General features: G+C 52.5%; 2 protein-coding genes across 7 annotated transcripts in view; one reads left to right on the top strand and one right to left on the bottom strand.

The window, feature by feature from the left end:
• LOC106737995 (zinc finger protein 420) overlaps positions 1 to 6377 on the bottom strand; it is a 27711-nt gene extending 21334 nt beyond the window's left edge. The window contains 5 exon segments of the mRNA XM_059717855.1: positions 2570 to 2683; positions 4729 to 4855; positions 5328 to 5500; positions 5666 to 5861; positions 6359 to 6377. Coding sequence (XP_059573838.1) covers positions 2570 to 2683; positions 4729 to 4855; positions 5328 to 5500; positions 5666 to 5747 — 496 coding nt within the window. The 5' untranslated portion in view covers positions 5748 to 5861; positions 6359 to 6377.
• A 64-nt stretch (positions 6378 to 6441) lies between these two features.
• On the top strand, positions 6442 to 17797 carry LOC102572263 (zinc finger protein 3-like). Of its 6 annotated transcripts, none has more exons than XM_059717863.1 (8): positions 6442 to 6600; positions 7687 to 8121; positions 8238 to 8324; positions 9184 to 9406; positions 9573 to 9745; positions 10209 to 10335; positions 11357 to 11473; positions 12977 to 17797. In XM_059717863.1, exons 2-8 carry the CDS (start codon positions 8110 to 8112, stop codon positions 14239 to 14241), a joined length of 2004 nt encoding a protein of 667 aa, XP_059573846.1. In that variant the 5' UTR covers positions 6442 to 6600; positions 7687 to 8109; the 3' UTR covers positions 14242 to 17797. The 6 variants fall into 6 exon arrangements, with proteins under 6 accessions (XP_059573846.1, XP_019343267.1, XP_059573845.1 ...); XM_019487722.2 differs by having other exon boundaries at positions 7687 to 7960; XM_059717862.1 differs by having other exon boundaries at positions 7690 to 7960.
• The last annotated feature ends 2294 nt before the right edge of the window (positions 17798 to 20091 follow it).

Consider the following 20091-nt stretch of genomic DNA (forward strand, 5'->3'; position numbering starts at 1 on the left):
ATTGTTTGTACACTGATACCTCCCGGGGACAATGCTTCTTCAACGGAACTGCAAATCCTTCCTTTAAATCTAGGGTGAACGCAGGGTGCTAGGATTAGAAAACGGGGGCCGAATACCTCCTAAGTATTCAAACCTCGCTGCTTTAAAAGGACAATACTGGGTCTGTGGCTCCCACGCCTATCATAAAATCCCTGCCAAAGAAAAAGGTATCTGCTATCCGGCACTGCTAAAACCCTCTACGTCCTTCATCACGCACCTTCCACGGGGCAGGTGGCGAAACAAGAGGGATTTGCAAGAAAGCCATGATATAGTAGACAAATATCAAAAAGTTCCACTTACCAAGGGAGTATTACTCAGGTGTTCCCTTGCAAGTATGCTCCCAGGAATAGGCACTGTGTGTCTTGGAAACTTTACATTATGCCTCCAAGCTGTGATAGAAATCATAGCTCACGAATTCAGCGAAGGTCACAAAGACCTCTCGAAGGCCGTTGCTGCCTTGGGCTGGCACCCAAGAAGAACTCCGACAAATAGTAATTCAAAACCGTATAGCCCTTGATTTTCTCCTCGCTGCTCAAGGGGGAGCTTGTGCGGTTATCGGACCAGAATGTTATGTACGGGTTAACAGCTCTTTTACCATAGTACAAACCCACCTCAATGATACAGCTGTACATATCCAAAAAGCCGAAGATGTAGCTAAAATCCCCAAAGATGCATCTCTTAGCTGGCTTACTAACTGGTTCTCTTCCCTTACAGGATGGCTTAGACCTTTTATGCTAAGCTTAATCAGAATTGTTATAACTGTAATCTGCCTGTTGTGCTGTTTTCAGTGTTTATGCTCTCTAGGACAACAGTTTATGCAAAGGCAAGTAAAAATGTATGGTCAGTTTGTATAAATATCCAGCATCAGTCATTAAAACCTAACCCCACAAAAAGTTAAATACCTAAAAGTGTGTTCCAAAATTTCCTCTGGAAAATTGGAACAGAGTGGGGATTGTAGTGAGCATGTTTGTTATTACCCTGAAATAGAATAGTTTTCTGATAGCATACTGTTAACAATAATTTGAATTATTAAGTATTAGCTTTGCAGCTGAATACAAGGCATGACTTGTGGCCTAGCAATGCTGCTGACCACAAGGCAGAATGATAGCTAAGCCTTTGCTTGTGTCAAGTAATCATTTTAACTGTGTTAAGCATTTTTTGAGTAAAATGCAGCAAGTGGATCTGTGTCTGTGTGCTGTAAAATCAGCTACAGCAAAGAACAAGATAAGACAAAGAAGCCATTGTTCTAAGCACAGTGATCGTGTCCTTAAGAAGTATCTACTACTGCAAGTTCTTGCTAACATATAATGTTACTGTTACTTAACTTTTAGCTTTTTAAAAGTGCTAGTTCAGCTTAATAGAAATATGCTGTTATGAAGATCTGTGAAGCACCGCCCAAGTATTGCTTTTGTTAACCCTGTAGTCTTGCCTTATTGTAAAGAGTGTAAAAGATTGCCTCACCCTTGAGGGGGGGCCATTTTGCCTCTGCTGGCTTAATGGTCATTGCTCGAGCAAATAAACTGCAGTAATCTTTACCCGTGGTTGTCTGGTTCCTATGCAGCTAGACAATGAACCCCAGGGAGTTTTCTCCCACCACCAAAGGGAGCATTGAAAGATACTCTACCTAAAAACAAGTTTCATTGTGCCTCAAAGGATGCATAAGTTAAACTGTTCTCCCACTAGCTCACTTGCAGTCTGTTGCCCAACACACGGTTACAAAATCTCATCGGTTGTACTATAACTACAAAAGGGGGAAATGTGGAAGAAGAAAACCCCAGGCCTTAATTTCTGCTGACTTCTTTGAGTTAGTGTACTATTTGCTAATGATTGCTTTTTCCCCGCCTATTTTGCAATCTGCTCTTTCTCCCACCCTTTTCCCTTGTTGAGCTGAGTAGGCCTATGAGGTCAATAGGTCAAACCACAGTCTATGCCCTCTTGCATCTTTCTGGTACAAACCAGTTTTTCTTTAACTTGTTCTATCTTGCGTCATGTGACCTGAATTGAAACATATAAAAAGCTTGCTTCAATTGTCTGTTGGCGGGGCATGCAGGACTGATAAGAGGAAGCTCTGCCTGTTCAGTGCTTTCCCCAGCAGCTGCTTGTATAATAAAGTTCTCTGACAACTTCATGACCAAACAATAAAGTGAAGCTTGTTTCTTCCACACTTGGGCAATGGTGTTATTGAGGTGCTGGGGAATCTACTCTTACACTGCCAAATGAAGACAGAAATCTAAGGTCATGGAACCCCAGGGAAACCAGAGCTGTGCCTAACCATCAAGACAGTCAACTCGGTTGTCCCCTTGCAGCTGTAGTTAGGCAGAGAGGAACGTAACTGCTCCTCATCTCCACAGCTTGGAATTTCAGTGTGTGGGAAAACCCCCTATCTGGACTCCTGACAGCATAACCTATTAAGAGGCTAGCATCCCAGAGGGGCAGTGGAGGGCAGGTCTGTAGGTTCCAGGACCCCTGTCACTGTGGGCATGGAGCATTTCTGAGAGGGGAGTCGGGAGAGGGGACAGCCACAACTCACCTGGTGACAGGTCTTCTGACCTTGAGATGTCACCACAGCCCTCATCATTGCCAACCCAGAGCTCCTGTCCTTGCTTGATGCGGCTGATTAAGTCAGGCTTGGGACCTCGATATCCTGTCTGGGGCAATGGGTTAAAGAGGGTTTGTGACTGGGTACTGGATGCAGAATAACAAACTCAGTTTTGGGGAATGGACACAATGAACCCAAGGATTCTACTGGGGCCTAAAGGACAAGGGAGGGTGGACATTTAGGGTGAAAGAGAAGGTGTTGCAGGGAGAAGCCTTCAATAGATGATGGCATTTGTCACCCAGGTGGTGAGGGATGGTCATAGGAACCAAAGCACTGACCACTCTGAGGTATAAAATGGGTGTGAGACCAACAGAGTTCCTGGGGTGGATGTGCAGTGACCTGTGATGTGGTAGAGAGCAGAAAGATGAAGCTCTCACTATTTACAAGGCACCAAAACAAAGAGAGGCTGGACACACTGGTGGCTGGATAACATCTGTCTTATCAGTGTCATTCCAGGCAAAGGAATGGGAGTGAGTTTCTTCTCTGGGAAGGTTTCAAACAAGGCCTGGCAGCAGGGAACAGAATCCAGGACAGATGGCGAACCATAACGCTTCTCTCTGGGAGAGAGGGGCACTCCCCAACAGGGCGGAGGAAGGAAACAGCTGTAGTGGCAACAAAAGCAATTATCCCATCCAATGGGAAGATCGAACCAGAAGGGTGTGCACACAGGTGGGTAAATTCTGAAGGGTTGGAAAAAAGGTCCAGGGAGTCCTGGATACGGACATCTGAAGGCAGGAGAAGACACAGGTGACGTGTAGGGGGTGCACACGCACCCCCCTGAGCGTGGTGGTGCACCTCCTACAAAAAGGCACTCGCTATGGGCAGTCGCCACTTGCCACCCTGCCGCTGACAGTGTCTGCAGGCAGTCCACGATCCCTGCTGGCCACTGCTGACGCTGCCAGCAGCGTCTGCAGGTGGTCACCGACCCATGGTCAGCACTTGCCACCTCCACCCCTCCAACCACCACCACCAACAGCACCAGGGGTGTCTGTGGGAGCTCCCCTTCTTACCACCACCATGCTCCTGCTGCCACCGTGCCCCCTCAGCTGTCAGGGGCACACATTGCTCATGAAGAGACATCTTTTATAGCATAAGAAAGCCAAAAATCATAGAAGTGGTTGACATGGTCTTGGCTGAGCCAGAGAAAGCGCTGGAGCCCTTCCCTAAGGAAGTCATTTGGGGTATATGGAGGGAAAAGAAAGCACCAGAAAAGCAAGATGACCTCATATAATGTGGCTTTCTCCCCTGTGAAATGGCTGAAATGGCCCTGCCCACAAGCCAGAACAAGCCCTGTATCAGAGACCCTCTAGAAAAGACAACAGGTTTTCATCAGCTCTGCACCAAGCCCACCCCTTTTTATCACCGTACCAGGCATCTAACATGCAGACAGATTTTGGGAGGAGGTCGAGACAACTGAGAACGACAGAGCGAGCTTGAGAGAAGGTCTCCAAGTAAAGACAGCCAAGCCAGAGCCTGCGGCCTGTGGAGATGATGACATCAGGAAGGAACGTGGGCAGAAGCTTCCAGGAACCTGGTGATAAAAGTACCCAGGTTCCATCATGTGCACAGGGCACCAGAGATGGAGTCAAGGAAATGTAAATCCCTGGGGCGGTAGCGGCAGAGGCTGATAATACTTCCATTCCCTTCCATTGTGAGGAAGAAGGGGGTCTACACAGCACTGACTGAGCATGAGTGGGACATGTGGGACAGGACAAGCTAGGCAGGACAGGGAGGATATCATAAGCATTCCCCAAGGAACAGTTGGCAGTTAATTTTTTGGCCCAATTAATTGGAGATGACACGACCACACTGGGAAGGGAAAGGGAGATCCCCTTGCCAAGACACGGCTGGATATGGAAGCACTGGGAGTGACAGGAACGGGGAAGACTCAGGCAAAGGCAGCTGGATCAAAGGGAGCAGATGTCGGTGTGAAACACAAGAGTGGCCTGATCACACACGGCGCTGTGGGGAGGACATAGATTTCAATCCCTAGGGAAAACTTTGCGAGGACAAGAGTGCAGAGAAGCAGGGAGAAGATATTAAGCATCAGCACACACATGGCTGCAGGGAGAAGCAGGAAAGGGATTTACCCAGGGAAACGAGGGCTCGGCAGTTCCTCAGCATCTGGTCCCGGTACAGCCCCTTCTGTGCATCCTCCAGCAGCTCCCACTCCTCCCGCGTGAAGTACATAGCCACGTCCTCAAAGGCTTCCCGGAGCTGGAGGCACAAGCGTTTCCCCATCAGCGTCTCCTTTTCAAGCTGCCTCCAGCCCCCACTGCCTTCTCTGGGATCCCTCTATGTGACAGCTCTCTGCACCCTGAGCCATGACACACAGTCCACCCCTCTTCACTGACACAGGATGTAGATGCCATGGACAGAGGGGAGCACGTCTGCCCTGGCCCAGCTCATCACGATCTATGTGCTCGGCCCTTTGAGGCAGCACTTTTAGAGCCAGGGGCCCAGGCTTCACCACTGTTGGCAGGACTTCCCATGCCACCACCCCTGGCTATTGGCACTGGGGAGAGGGCTTCAGCCAGCACTGGCTGGGTGCATTTGTAGCCCGTCACCAAAGGTTCCTGGCTCCTCAGCTCTCTCCACTCCACAAACACTTGACAGCAGCTCTGGCTCCTCCTGGGCATGGCCACAGCTATACTCCCCCCCCACAAGCTGGAGCTGGTGCCCTGCTCACCTCCATGCTCTCCCCCTGCCTTGCCGGCCTGCCCTGCCCCTTCTGCAGCTGGCCCCGCTCAGGACTAAAGGCGCCTCGCTCCCCTGGCCTCCCTGGGGAAGTCCTCGGCAGCTCCAGGTTTGCAGACCCTTCTTCAGGAGGCTGCTGCTGAGCTCTGCCCAGGGCCCCTGCACCTGCGGGAGGAAGAGAAGGCACAGGTCAGGCCTGGTGCTGCTGGCAGGGGAAAGCCCTGCTCCTCTCCCTGCTGCTGGAGCTTTTAGCACATGGGAGACGGGAGAGAAGGAGAACAAGCCCTGAAGCACCCCGACCCATGCTCTGGACTCCAGCCAGATGCTCACCTGACTCCATGTTAGGCAAGGGCTCTTCTCTGGGGCCACAAGGTTGTGGGCTGTCTGTGTGTGCTGCCTCATCCAGAGACATGTCCACAGTTCAGGCCTGTGGCTGCTCTGGTCAAGAGTCACCAGGTGCCTGCAGCACCCCAGTGGGCTACATCCTGTCTGAGGTCCCCTCCTCCACCTTCACACTCACCATGACCTGGGGATGAGAAGGACGTGTCACTGGGGAGCTGGGACTGAGAAAGACGGGACGGCAGGAGACATCCCCTGGCACACGGAGACAGCATCGATGGTGAAACACTCGCGCATGGACCTTCTCGGCCTCAGCCCTAGATAAAACTCCTGAGCCTGGGTCAGCGCCTTAGTGCAGGTCCCCACAGTGCGCAGCACCTGCGTCTGCCCGGGACCTGCCCCAGCGCCCCCAGCTCCACCGTCGGCTCCTGGCTGCCGCGTTGGGGCGCAGCCGGCACCAGCTGAGCTCCCGCCTGCGCGGCAGGAGGCGGCGCGGATCGGAGCAGGTGACGGGAGACCCGGGACCGACCCGGCCCCAGCCCCACGCTGCCCCGGCACGGGCAACGGGGCCGGCGCCAAGGACGCTTCCCCGCCCCCCGCCAGCTACCCCCTGGGCCACGTCCCGCCCCCCTCAGCCCTGAGGCGCCCCGCACTGCCGGCCGCAGCCCACACACCGCCACCCACCTGAGCACCTCCCACCTCGACCCGGCGGCGCCTGCGCGCTGACTGCCCCGCCCTCCGCTGACGCAAGAGGCAGCAGAGCTAGTCTGGGCGGGGCGGCCTCGGGCGCGGCCTCGCGGGGCTCCGCTCGGCCGCGCTGCCCCCGGCTCACGTGCAGAACTGGCCGCCGTAACAGCTGAATGTCTGCGGAGTGACTTTTGCTGCTATGGTGTGTGTACGTGGGTGTGTGTGTGTAAATCTGACAGGTAAGGTGCTCTAGTCTGCATGAGAGCAATTTATTAGTAATGATTTAGTCTGTTGAATCTGTTGTTACACTTCCGTCCACGCGGCGTATTGCCCCTGAAAACGATCCTGCTTACTCTTCTCTATAAAGTGGATGCCTTGAGCGTATAACGCTCCCGCCGGACACGGCCGGGTCCTGCTCCTCCGGCTGCGCCGGGCTGCGAGGGGAAGGCCCGCGGCTGCCAGGGGCTCCAGCGCAGCCGCCGCTTCGTCCGCCCCACAGGCCTCGTCCCGGCCGGGGGCTCCGCTCCGCTGCCGCACGGGTCTGCGGGGCCGCCTGCGCGGCAGGAGGCGGCGCGGATCGGAGCAGGTGACGGGAGACCCGGGACCGGGACCGACCCGGCCCCAGCCCCACGCTGCCCCGCTCCCGGCAGCCCCGGCACGGGCAACGGGGCCGGCGCCAGGGACACCCCGCCCCCCCCAGCAGCCCCTGGACACACTGGAGCCCCCTCACCTCCATCTCCTCCTCTGGCCCAGGCCCTCCTCCCTGCCACCGCAGCCCTGCAGCCCCCTGCCGCCCAGACCTGAGCGGCTCCTTCCTCCACTTGCTGAGGCAGCAGCTGAAGTAATCTTGCTGCATCTTGTGTTTCCAATCTGTGTCAGGCGAAAAATAGAAATGTGAAAGTTGGCTCAAGAGGGACCGTGATAACGGGCTAAAAAGAGGAAGCTGGCAATGCAAGCGCATTGTATTACAACAGCTATAATTACTTTATGCTGCTAATTGCTTTTTATTGCTATTTTTATAATGAACTATTTAGCTATTAAGATAAGGTTAACCTTCCTAGGATTTATTTTTCATGATGTTTTAATCAATTATTACAATTTTATATCCGATATTAAGTAACCATAAGGTTAGCTGTCCATTTTTAAATCCCCTATTGCTCAGCATAAGTTTACCCAACCTTTTGGTCTCATGATTTTATAGCGTAAATCTAGTACACAAAAAAATAATGCTTATGCAAGGCCTGCAGCGTGTCTGGTAGGTATGTGATGAATTCTGCATATTGGTTGTTTCTGTTTGAATGCGTTGGGAATTCTGTGACTTCCAGCAGCCAAAGCATTGAAAAACAAGTCTACAAAGAAGCTACAGAACTGATGTATGAAAGAAGCTTGCAAAACCAGTCTAAGAACTTCAAAGGCTGAAGAGGGCAGAACGCAGAGCAAGAAGGAATCGCCCTACAATCGCAACCTGCCAACAGGGCAGAAGGGATGATCTTTGTCTGACTTAGCGGGATCCACAGACCTGTATGAAGAAGTATGATTGTAGAAATGGGTGAGAACAACAAAGCTTCAGATTTGTCTGCCTGCAAAGAGGAGTGTCAGGTGTGTCCAAAAAGACCTGACTCCATCCCCTGTGGTCAGTCTGGCTGGCCGCCAAACTACTCCCAGCAACTTGAGACTTGGTAACACCTTCACCTTACTCACGGGCACTGGGAGGACGGTCTGTGTGTTTGTTTCTTTCGTACGAATGTATGAATGAACAGGTATGTATGTATGAGCGAATGAAGCGGATAACCTTGGTTTCTCTCTGTGTTTTATATTTTAATAAACACAGTGTTGTGCCTTATCCCCTGATGAGATTTGTTTTTAATTCGCACAGTACGCCCTGTGTGTAGAACACCATCCAAGGGGCTCCTCGCCCGGGAAGGCAGAGGAAGCTGCTGTGTTTCCTGCCTTTGGAAACAGGGTCTGTATCGGTAAGGCTGTTTACCCTCCCAGTGCCCCTCGCTCCCGACCCACAGCACCCGCAGCCCTGCTGGTTCCCCTCACTCCTGACCCGCAGCCCCACTCCAGCCAGTGGCTCATTTTCCATCTGAGCATTGGCGGATTCTTCACACGGAGGACTTGGTGCGCATGCCCAAAGGGGAGCAGCGCAGGGAGGAGTGGGCGGTGGCAGAGGCAGGGCAGTCAGTGTGCAGGTGCCACTGGGCCGAGGTGGGAGGGGGCAGATCCCCCAGCAGGTAGGAGTGAGTGGGGGAGGGGTTGGGAGTGAGGGGCACGGGCAGGGCTGGGGGGGGCTGCAGGTCAGGAGTGAGGGGCTCCAGGAGGGACAGGGGCTGCGGGTCAGGAGTGAGGGGCCACTGGCAAGGCTGAGTGCTTGAAGGCAGGGGCTGGACACTGCTTTCTGTAGTGCTGGAACCGGATTGGGGCCTGGACAGGTGGTGCAACCCACTTTCCCAGAGGACAATGGGGAGGGGTCTGCATGGACTGGATCCAGTCCTGCACATAGCTGGGGGCTCTTGGCTGTGGGACATGGCAGGGGTGACCACGGGGGTCTGCCTGTGCTGGTGGGGGGTGGGGGGCAGAGGGGAGGTGTGGAGATGCAGAGCAGGGACTGGGGGCGTGGCATGGGGACCTGCACCAAGGCGGTGACCTTGGATGAGGGGTTTCAGCAGTGGCAGGCAGAGGCTAAGAAACTCCATGTGCACAAGTTTTACCCAAATCATCCATGCTGTTGCTCCCCGTCTCTGTGTGCCTGAGGGATGTTTCCTGTCACCCAGTCTCCCAGTCCCAGCTCCCCAGTGACACATGCCTTTTGTCCCCAGGTCACAGTGAGTGTGAAGGTGGAGGAGGGGACCTCAGACAGGATGCAGCCCACCAGGGCACTGCTGCAGCCTGGTGATTCCTGGCCAGAGCAGCTATGGACCCAACCTCCAGATGTGTCTCTGAAGGAGGTGGCACAGAGGGACAGCCTAGGGCCTCGGGACCAGCCACCCCATGGCCTCACAAAGGAGTCCACGCCCAACCCTGAGTCAGATGAGAAGCCAGGTGCTGGCCGGAGCATGGGTCTGGGTGCTGCAGTGCCTGTCCTCCGTCTTCCCCACTCTCCCACGTGCTGAAGGCTCTGGCTGTCACAGTCACCAGCCCGTACGGGAGAGGAGCAGGGCTTTCCCACTCCTCCAGGCCTGACCTGTGCCTTCTCTTCCCCCCGCAGATGCAGGGGCCCTGGGCAGAGCTCATCAGCAGCATCCTGAAGAAGGGCCTGCAAACCTGGAGCTGCCGAGGACTTCCCCAGGGAGGCTGGGGGAGAGGGGCGCCCTGAGCCCTGAGCAGGGCCAGCTGCAGAAGGGGCAGGGCAGGCTGGCAAGGCAGGGGGAGAGCATGGAGGTGAGCAGGGCACCAGCTCCAGCTGGGGGTGGGAGAGCAGCTGGGGCCATGCCTGGGAGGAGCCAGGGGCACTGTCAATAGTTTGGGGAGCAGAAAGAACTGAGGACCAATGAGCCTCTGACGGGGGCTGCAACCACACCTAGCCAGCATATCCCAGAGCTCGCTCCCCAGTGCTCATAGCCAGGGGTGCTGGCATGCAGGAAGTCCTGGCCACAGTGGTGGAGCCAGGGCCCCTGGCTCTAAAGCTGGTGCCTCAAAGACCCAAGCACATAGAACGTGATGAGCCGCACCAGGGTAGATACCTGCACCCCTACGTCCACAACTGCACCTACATCCCATTTTGCACCCAGTGCGTCATGACCCAGTGTGCAGAGAGCTGTCACATAGAGGGATCCCAGAGGGCGGTGGGGTCTGAAGGCAGCTGGAACAGGAGACACTGATGGGGAAACACTTGTGCCTGCAGCTCCGGGAGGCCTTTGAAAATGTGGCTGTGTACTTCACGCGGGAGGAGTGGGAGCTGCTGGAGGATGCACAGAAGGGGCTGTACCGGGACCAGATGCTGAGAAACTGCCGAGCTCTCGTTTCCCTGGGTAAAGCTCTTTCCTGCTTCTCCCTGCAGCCATGTCAGCGCTGATGCTTATTGTCTTCTCCCTGCTTCTCTGCGCTTTCGTCCTTGCAAACTTTTTCTTGGTGGTTGAAACCACATCCTCTCCACAGCTCTGTGGTGAAAACCCATTGCCACTTCCCAGGGGTCTGTGATACAGGACTTTTTTTGGCTTGTGGGCAGAGCTGAGGGACTTTTAGGAGGCCACCTTGCCATTTTAGCACTTTATTTTCCCTCCTGTTCTCCTGAAGGACTTCCTTGGGGAAAGGCTTTGAGGCTTTCTCTAGGTCAGCCAACACAATTACAAGGTGTCTCCTTCTGTTACCTGTATCTAGGCCTCTTGGGACCTTTGTTTCCAACCCAGCAGGATTTACCAAATGTCTGTGTACTCCTCTCCCCTCCTGGGATGATCCTCCTGCTGGATGGGATGATTGCTTTTGATACCGCTACAGCTTTATAACATCTTCCCTTCCTCTGCCCTGTTGGGGAGTGCCCCTCTCTCCCAGAGAGAAGTGTTGTGGTCAGCCATCTGTCCTGAATTCTGTTCCCTGCCAGGCCCAGCTTTAAACCTTCCCAGAGAAGAAACTCACTCCCATTCCTTTGCCTGGAATGACACTGATAAGACAGATGTTATCCAGCCGCCAGTGTGTCCAGCCTCTCTGTTTTGGTGCCTTGTAAATAGCGAGAGCTTCATCTTTCTGCTCTCTATCACATCACAGGTCACTGCATGTCCGCCCCTGTCCCTGGGAACTCTGTCGGTCTCACGCCCGTCTTATACCTCAGAGTGGTTGGTGCTTTGTTTCCTACAACCGTCCCCGCCCCCACCACCTGGGTGACAAAGGCCATCACCTGTGACTCGTTCTCTTTCATCCTAATCATCCACCCTCCCTTGTCCTTCAAGGCCCGGATAGAATCCTTGAGATCATTGCATCCATTCCCTAAATCCCAGTTGGTTATATTTCATCCAGTACCCAGTCATGAACCCTCTTAAACATTGCCCCAAACAGGATATCGAGGTCCCATGCCTGACTTAATTCTCTGCATGCAGCGAGGACAGGAGGAGCTCTGGGTCAGTGATGAGAAGGACCATGGGGACATCTCTAGATTGGAGGACCTGTCACCAGGTGAGTTGTGGTGGTCCCCTCCCCCGACTCCCCTCTCAGACATGCTCCTTGCCTAGAGTGACAGGGGGCCTGGAACTTGCCCTGCACTGCCCTTCCAGGTGCTGATCTCAAATAACATTTTCTGTCATGAGTTCAGGCAGGTGTTTCCATGCACTAAAATTCCAAACTGTGGAGATGAGCAGCTGTTTCCTCCTTCTCCCTCTCACCAAAGCTGTTAGGGTACAGGTGTGTTTGCTGTCTTGATGTTTAAGTATAGCTCTGGTTTCACTGGGATACCATGGTCTTTATGTTGCTGAATGAAAACCAAAATCTAAGAGCTGATTTTCCCCAGCCCAAAGTAGCCATACCTCTATAGTACCCTCTCCCAGGGCATGATGGGATTTGTATTTCCCCCATGGAAATCAACATGGTGGATAAAATCTCAGCGTAGCTGTTGTAGGATAAGAGTGGGGCTGGGGTTCTCTGTAGTGCCCCTTGGTGTTGAATCCTGGTCTTGGGTTGTATTGGATGGCTCTGTGCAGTAGGTGGGACTCACAAGCTTTCATGCTGCAAGGGAAGTGAATCCCCCATGGCTCGTGTCTTTGTGTTTCATCTCTGGGCTGCGTGTGTCAAACAGCCTGGGACTCAACAGAGGCCACATGCAGGTTCATGCCAAGGCCTTTGGTCCCAGTGCAGATTCTGGTGATGTGGAGGCCACTTGGGCCTTGTCAGCAGAGGAAAGCTGCATGCACTTGTTTTGTGCCTCAGACCTTTCCCTGGAAGCAAGTAGCAGGCACAGCCCTGCTCCTTTGAGGAGGGAGAGCCGCAGCTCTAAGTCTTCCCCTCCCAGAACAGGTCTTGGAGGCAGGAGAGATGAAACACATGGTAGAAAAGCCCAAGGAGAAGCAGCTGGTCCCCACAGACCCCTGACTGCTGGTGAGCCCCAGAAATCCATCATGGGGCTGGACACCCTAGTACCAGATGCTGCTATCAGGACTGCCAGACACCACAGTTGAGCACAGGACCGCAGTCTCACCAATACCCTTTGGCTTCTGGAGCATGTCGGTCTGGCCAGGTAGAGGGCTCGGCATCATCTCCTCCTGGACCTGCCAGTGCTGTGCAGCAGAGCAGCCCTTGGAGAGCCTCCTTCTTCCTCTATGCTGATTCTGCCTCTGGTCTCCTGGTCCCATTAGAGCAGGAAGCCATTGAGGTCCTGTCCTAACGCACATGTCCTGCGTGGGCTTCTCCCAGCAGAGTCTGAGGGGATGGGTCTGACAGCTGGGCCAGAAACCCTGACAGTCTGGCTCTGACCTCCACTGAGCAGGGATCATTAGCCTGGCACAGGGATTTGTCCCTCTCTCACCCCTAGCACTTGGGGTTTGGCAGGAAGAGCTTGTTCTCATAAGGAAACACAAGGGCCAAGGTCCAGTCAAGCTCACAGCCCCATCGCAGTGGAGGGAATAGCAGCATTTGGCCTGTGCCAGCAGGGCAGGGACTAACCTAGAGTTTCTCTTCCCTGCACAGGGGGCGCCTGGCTGCTGAGCAGACCTGAGGAGCACAGTCCTAAGGCAGGGCCAGCAAATCTGGAGCCAGCCCAGACTTCTCTAGGGAGTTTGGGTGAGATGGAGTCTTTGACATCTGTGGAAGAACAATGGCTCAAGAGCCAGGGATGGCCCCAAAAGCATATGGAGAATAAAGCAGGGAAGCAGGCTCCATCTCTCCTTGGGCGTGAAAGTGGAGAAGGGAGCGAAGCCAGAGGGAGCCCTCGGCACAGGGAAGAATTTGTGGAGCTGAAGAGCCATGAGGGAAAGCTCTACCAGAGGGACACCCTGCATCTGAACCAAGCAAGCAAGGAGGGCCTCGGAGGGAAGTGGGAGGTCCCCGCTGAGCCCAAGGGCAGATCCCACCCCTGTCCTGAGTGCCAGAAAAGCTTTAGCTGCCCTTCTCTCCTAGTTTTGCACAGGAGAAGCCACAATGGGGAGAAGCCCCACCTGTGCACCAAATGTGGGAAGGACTTCAGCTGCCTCTCGACCCTGGATCAGCACTGGTGTCTGCACACAGGAGAGAAGGCATATCTGTGCCCTGAGTGTGGGAAGAGCTTCACCCGGTCCTACAGCCTGGCCCAGCACCAGCGCATCCATACAGGGGAGAAGCCATATCAGTGCCATGGGTGTGGGAAGAGCTTCACCCGGTCCTACCAACTAACCATACACCAGCGCATCCACACGGGGGCAAAGCCACATCAATGTTCTGAGTGTGGGAAGAGTTTCATCCACTCCTCCAGCTTGACCAAACACCACCGGATCCACACAGGGGAAAAGCTACATCAGTGCTCTGAATGTGGGAAGAGCTTCACCCACTCTAGCCTGGCCCAGCACCAGCGTGTCCACACAGGGAACAAGCCACATGAGGTCTGTGAGTATGTAAGTGTTTCAGCCACTCCTCCAACCTGGCCAGACACCAGCATATCCACACAGGAGAGAAGCCAGGTCAGTTCTCTGAGTATGGGAAGAGCTTCACCTAGTGTTCCAACTTGGCCCAGCACTAGCGCATCCATGCAGGGGAGAAGTCCCATTAGTGCTCTGTGTATAGGAAGAGCTTTACTCACTTCTTCAGCCTGGCGAATCACCAGCATAAGTACACAGGAGCACAGCCACAAAAGCGCTGCAAGTGTAGGAAGAGTTTCATCCAGTCCTTCCACCTTGCCCAGCACCAGTGCATCCACACAGGGAAGGAGCCACATTATTGTTCTGTATGGGGGAAGAGATTCAGAGAGTCTTCCATCCTGAGGCAGCACCAGCACCTCCACATGACAGAGAGGCCACACTGCGGATCTATGCATGAGAATATTTTCCAGGACTCCTGCACCCTGGCCAAACACCAGTGCATCCACACTGGGGAGCACCCATAATTCTGCCAGCAGTGCAGGGAGGGCTTGGGGATGCCTGCCTGCTCAGCTCCCGCCTCCTGCTGCTGGAATGCAGAAAGATTTCACGCAGCCTTTGGGCCTTGTGGGGCACCCCAGAACTAGAAGGATCCAGAGGCTGGCTTCCAAGCTTTGATTGTGGGGAGGGGCCAAGAGGAAACACTGGGCAGAGGCCAGCCCAGACACTGGGGGAACCTGTAAGGAGACTATCTTTGTATCAACTTTGGAGCCTGTGCTTTTGCCATCGTTCTAAAAGCAGCCAGTGTTCTCGGGGCAGAAGCGCCTTCCTAGTAGGGTGCCCTCCCCCAGACAGGTGGCTCCAAGTGCCTCTAGGACCTGTCCTTGGCCCTCCTGTGCCCACTGGGGCCTGCAAGGAGGTGCTGCTGCTACCCCTCAGCCCATCTTGGCATGTTTTGCTTTTCAGTTTCTCTCCAGAGCTCTGCACCCCTGGGTGCCTGCCACTTCTCTGCTTTCCTGCCCTTCGCAGCACTCTGTAATGCAGCCTGTGGTCAGAAAGCTGCAGCACTGAACACTATATCCCTGTGTCTGGTCTCCTGACCCTCTCCAGAGCTGTGAGATGGGAACCAATCAAGGCCCAGAACCTTTCCAGGGCAGATCTCCCTGTGAATTCCCAGCCCTTTCCCTTTGAGGATTCACCATGGTCCAAGGATTGTTGCAAACACTTTGGCGCAGAAGTTGGTCACGCTCAAGGCCTCTTTTCCCTGTGTACTACTGTGCAGCAAGGCCCCTGCCCTTTGGAAGAAGCCTGGGGCCAGTAGAGTGCCTTTTCTGGACATCCTGAGTGAATATATGGTTTTCATATGACTGGGAGCCACCCAGAGCTCAAGTTGCCTCTGTCTCCTCACTAGGGAGTGCAGGGCAGACACACATGGGTGCAAGCACACACTAGACTCACTGGTCCCATTTCTCCTTCTGGTCCAGGAAAGCCTGCTGTCTCTTGTCCAGAGCCAAACGTTAGCAGGGCTGCATCCCCTGCAGGGAGCAATAACTCCTGAAAGGAATCCTAGAAAGTTGGGGTTGGGAGGGACCTCAGGAGGTCACATCTAGTCCAGCCCCCTGCTCCAAGCAGGACCAGCCCCAACTACATCATCCCAGCCAAGGTTTTGTCTAAGCAGGTTTTGAAAACTTCCAAGGATGGAGCTTCCCCCACCTCTCTAGGTAACCTGTTCCAGTGCTTCACCACCCTCCTAGTGAGCCCATTGCTCCTTGTTCTGTCATCTGCCCCCACTAAGAACCGTCCAGCTCCAGCCTCTCTGCAACCCCCTGCAGGGAGTTGAAGGCTGCTATCAAATTCCCCTTCAGTCTTCTCCAGACTCAATCAGCCCAGTTCCCTCAGCCTCTCCTCACAAGTCCTGTCCCCCAGTCCCCAGCCATTTTCCTTGCCCTCTGCTGGACTCTCTACAACGTCTCCACATCCTTTCTGTGTGGGGGGACCACAGCTGGACACAAGACTCCAGATGTGGCCTCCTCAGTGCTGAATAGAGGGGAAGAATCACTGCCCTCCATCTGCTGGCAGTGCTCCTACCAATGCAGCCCAGGATACCATTAGCCTTCTTGGCAGTAAGGACACATTGCTGGCTCCTGTCCAGCTCCTTCTCCCCTGTCCCTCCAGGTCCTTTTCTGCAGAGCTGCTGCCCAGCCAGTTGCCCCCAGCCTGTCCCAGTGCAGGGGATTGTCTCATCCTAAGTGCAGGACTTTGCACTTGTCCTTGTTGAACCACATGAGATTCCTTTTGGCCCAATCCTCCAATTTGTCTTGGTCACTGAATCCTAGCCCTGTCCTCCAGCATATCTACTGCTCCCTCCAGCTTGGTGCCATCTACAAACTTGCTGAGGGTGCACTCTGTGCCATCTTCCAGGTTGATGAAGACATTGAACAAAACCGGCCCCAGGACCGGGGCACTCCATGCAAGACCAGCTGTCAACTAGACATCGAGACATTGATTTACTACCCTCTGAGCCCGTGCTTCAGTCAGTTTTCTTTCCCCCTTACAGTCCATTCATCCAACCCATACTTCCTTAGCTTGCCTGCCAGAATTTTGTGGGGGACCATATCAAAAGCCTTGCTAAAATCAGTGTATATAACATCCACCAGTCTCCCTGCATCCACAGAGCCAGTCACCTTGTCATAGAAGGCAATTGGATTGTTTAGGCATGAGTTGCCCCTGGTGAATCCCTGCTACTTTATCCTAATCACCTTTTTCTCCTCCAAGTGCTTCAAAATGGATTCCTTGAGGATCTGCTCCATGATTTTTTCCAGGGACTTAAGTGAGGCTGACCGATCTAGTTCCCTGGATCCTCCTTCTTCCCTTTCTAAAAATGCCTGTGTGGGGGGTGTGGGGCTTTGACATGAGGGTGGAGTGGACAGCCAGTGGTTTGGGGGTGACCTGGGCATAGCTGTGCCTGTGTTCTGCTCGGGGCCATTCCAGGCATGTGGGCTTTGCTGGCTGCCACGCGGAGCTGGCTGCGAATCCTGGCCTCAACCCGCTTCTGCTACGTGTGTCAGGGGGTGTCCTGTTTTTAAGCCTTCCTCCCAGGCACTGGGTGTGTGGCCATGTCCTGAGCCTTTCTGGATAGGCTGGGACTAGCCTCTACATAAGAATAGTGTTGAACTGACACTAGCGTATTAATCTTTTAATTAGATGTATTATTATCTAGTTTTATTTAGATGTTATTGTTATGCAATGCAAGGCTTGGACCCCACTTATTATTGCTTAGCATAAATAGAATAGTTATTTTATGTCTAGTTACAAATCAAGTTATTCGTCTATACTCTGATTATTATATTTTATATTCTTTCATAACATTTGGATGCATGGATGAATGAATGTAGAATCAATAGTAAAAGCAGAGCAAGCTATGAATACGTGTCAGTAAGCAAGTTACCAAATGGCAGATCATGCTGAAGATGGCTAAAGAACCAGTTGGTGCCAGACGAGGAAGAGATCATCAGCAGAGACCAGCTTAAAACAAGGCCTGGACAGCATCCCAAGGCTACAGGACTCCCTTTGCGATGGGCATGGCCTACTCCGTGATAACAGAGGAACGCTGAATGATGCTAGCGCCTGGGGCAATGATGCATGAGCTTGACTTCATGCCAGAATGGAAAAGTACCCTAGTCTCAAACAAAGACTTGTAATCTCTATGAAAGAAGAGACTTAACAGTATAAAGGTGGGAACTCACTCTGCAAACTTCACGGAAGCATGGGTGTGTCTGTACACCTTGCTTCCAATGGGATCTCAATATGCCTAGGCTGGCCACCTAGAGCAAATATTGAGCAACTGACTTTGGTAACTATAACACCTGCAGAGAGAACGAGAATAAATGTCTATATGTATGTATTGTTTTAATGCTGTTGTAGTCTCAATAAACACAGCAAATTGCTTTGTCCCTCCTGATAGAGGTCCCACTTGTTTGTAAATACAAGCAGTCCTCAAACTTACGACACAACTGGTTCTTGAAAACTGTGTCTGAAGTCGAAATGTAACTCGGAACCGATTTTCCCATAGGAATCAATATTATAAATGGGGGATTGGTTCCTGAACCAAGGCCTAATACCCTATTTTCACCAAAAATAACCCAGAATTTTCAATTCAACCAATTATAAATGAGTAATATAGCTACAATCATGTATTTATGTTGTAAATAGCAATCATATTGATTTGGAAGGACTTCTTTGTCGTGACTTCGCTGGACTTTTTGAAGGGCTCTTGGCTGGAGTCTTCTCAGGAGTCTTGGCTGCAGGTTTTTCTGGAGTCTCATCTGCTTTCTTAAAGAAAATGTCCAAGGAAGTTTGGACAGACGTTCTCCAGGGAGATGGGTGATGCAGCGAACTTGTTCACTGGTGTGGCGTGGCATCAGATCAAGTGTTGTAAAGTCGAAACTCACATCAAAGTTGAAACGGGGTCAATTTAAAAAGGTTGTAGGTGTGAAACATAACTCAAAATGTTGTAAGTCGAGGACTGCCTGTATAATACACGCTTTGTGCGTATTACTATAGTAGTAGTTGTTGGGATTATTGCTATCACTGCTACTGTTATTGTGACTAGTGGTGTTATTTATTGCAATAGTATGAATCACAATAATAATACTATAGCTATAAGTACTGCTCTATTTATGCTAGCAATGCTAGCTGTTGTGCTAAGACTAGTAACAGTAATGTTACTACTACTACTACTGCTTTTTCTCTTAGAGTAATGGTAATAGGGATACTACTAATGTTACTATGGCATTATTATTACTACTATTTTTGTATTATTATTATTATTATTATTATTATTATTATTATTATTGCAATAGCAGTAGTAGTAAAAATATTATTTCTATGCCTATTGTTATTATTCTTAATATAACCATATTAAGAATTGCTATTCCTATTGCTATGATTATTACTGCTAACACTATAGCTGTTAACATTAATATTCCTATCAGACAGATTCTGGCACCACTTCCTTACCCTGCTCAGCTGTCCACCAGGACAAAGGTCGGTCCAATGACTGTGATCATGGCTGACAGTGGGTCTCCTCACCCAGAGGGCTGGAGGTGTCCTGCTGTGCCCCAGACATCCCCCCCAGGCTTATCCTGCACTTGACTCTGGTTCCTGGAACCGTGGAAGAGAAAAGGTAGCAGCTAGAGGCCACTGGAGCTGGAGGATCGGCGAAGGCCCCAGTATTTGGAGGCAGTCCGGCCTGTGGGGAATGTCATCATGCGGAGCACACACTCCCATGAGTCTCCAACAGGGTCCAACCCCCTTTGGTGAATCAGAACAGAATTGTTTCAACACTTTTTGGCCCTGCAGCACTACTCTTGGGGCATATTTCCAGCCTTGTGGCATCATGTGGATAGGAAGTAGTAAAACCAAGGCTATGTTGATGTGGGATTGGTGCCAGTCACTGGCTGCCGTTTTTGATACTGGAGGTCATGGCACATGGTGTGTTCTTAAGCATCCTTTGGCAATAGTTTGGTCTGTCTCCAATGTCGGCTGATGTACCCCTCCATGAGGTAACGCGTGCACAAGGCTTTAGGGTGGGGATGTCTTGCTGAAGGCATAGCCACCTCTTTCAGGCAAATGGCTTTGTCGCAGCTCAGATGGGCATTGCTGGGCAGAGAGGTGCAGCTTGATATTGCAAGGGAAATCGAATCTGGTCATGTTGAAGCCTTTTCGAGATGATGCGCAATTGGCAATAATTGTGGCCTAAAGTTAACCCCAGTAAAATGAATGCTGGGGAACATCCAGAAAAATAGAGCCACATTATCATCTCAATTTATGGCTCCCGTCAGGACTAATCAACGTGGGAACAGGAAAATATTGCAGGTGTATGAGGCTGTGCTATTATAAAGCTTCAAAAATGTATAACATTCCTGGCTGGAGAAGCCACAGGCCCAACCTGCGGACGTGTTTCTGGAGGATGCAGCACACACAGACAGCCCAGGGCCTCAGGACCAGCAACCTTGTGGACCCAGAGAGGAGCCCCCGCCCAACCCTGAGCCAGGTGAGTGTCCAGGTGCTGGCTGGAGCGTGGGTCTGGGTGCTGCAGTACCTGTCCTCCGTCTTCCTCACTCCCACGTGCTGAAGGCTCTGGCTGCCGCAGTCACAGGCCCATACGAGAGAGGAGCAGGTCTTTCCCCTGCCAGGAGCACCAGGCCTGACCTGTGCCTTCTCTTCCCCCCACAGGTGCAGGGGCCCTGGGCA

The sequence above is a fragment of the Alligator mississippiensis genome, chromosome 15, assembly GCF_030867095.1.
Source record: "Alligator mississippiensis isolate rAllMis1 chromosome 15, rAllMis1, whole genome shotgun sequence".
In the NCBI taxonomy this organism is placed as follows: domain Eukaryota; kingdom Metazoa; phylum Chordata; order Crocodylia; family Alligatoridae; genus Alligator; species Alligator mississippiensis.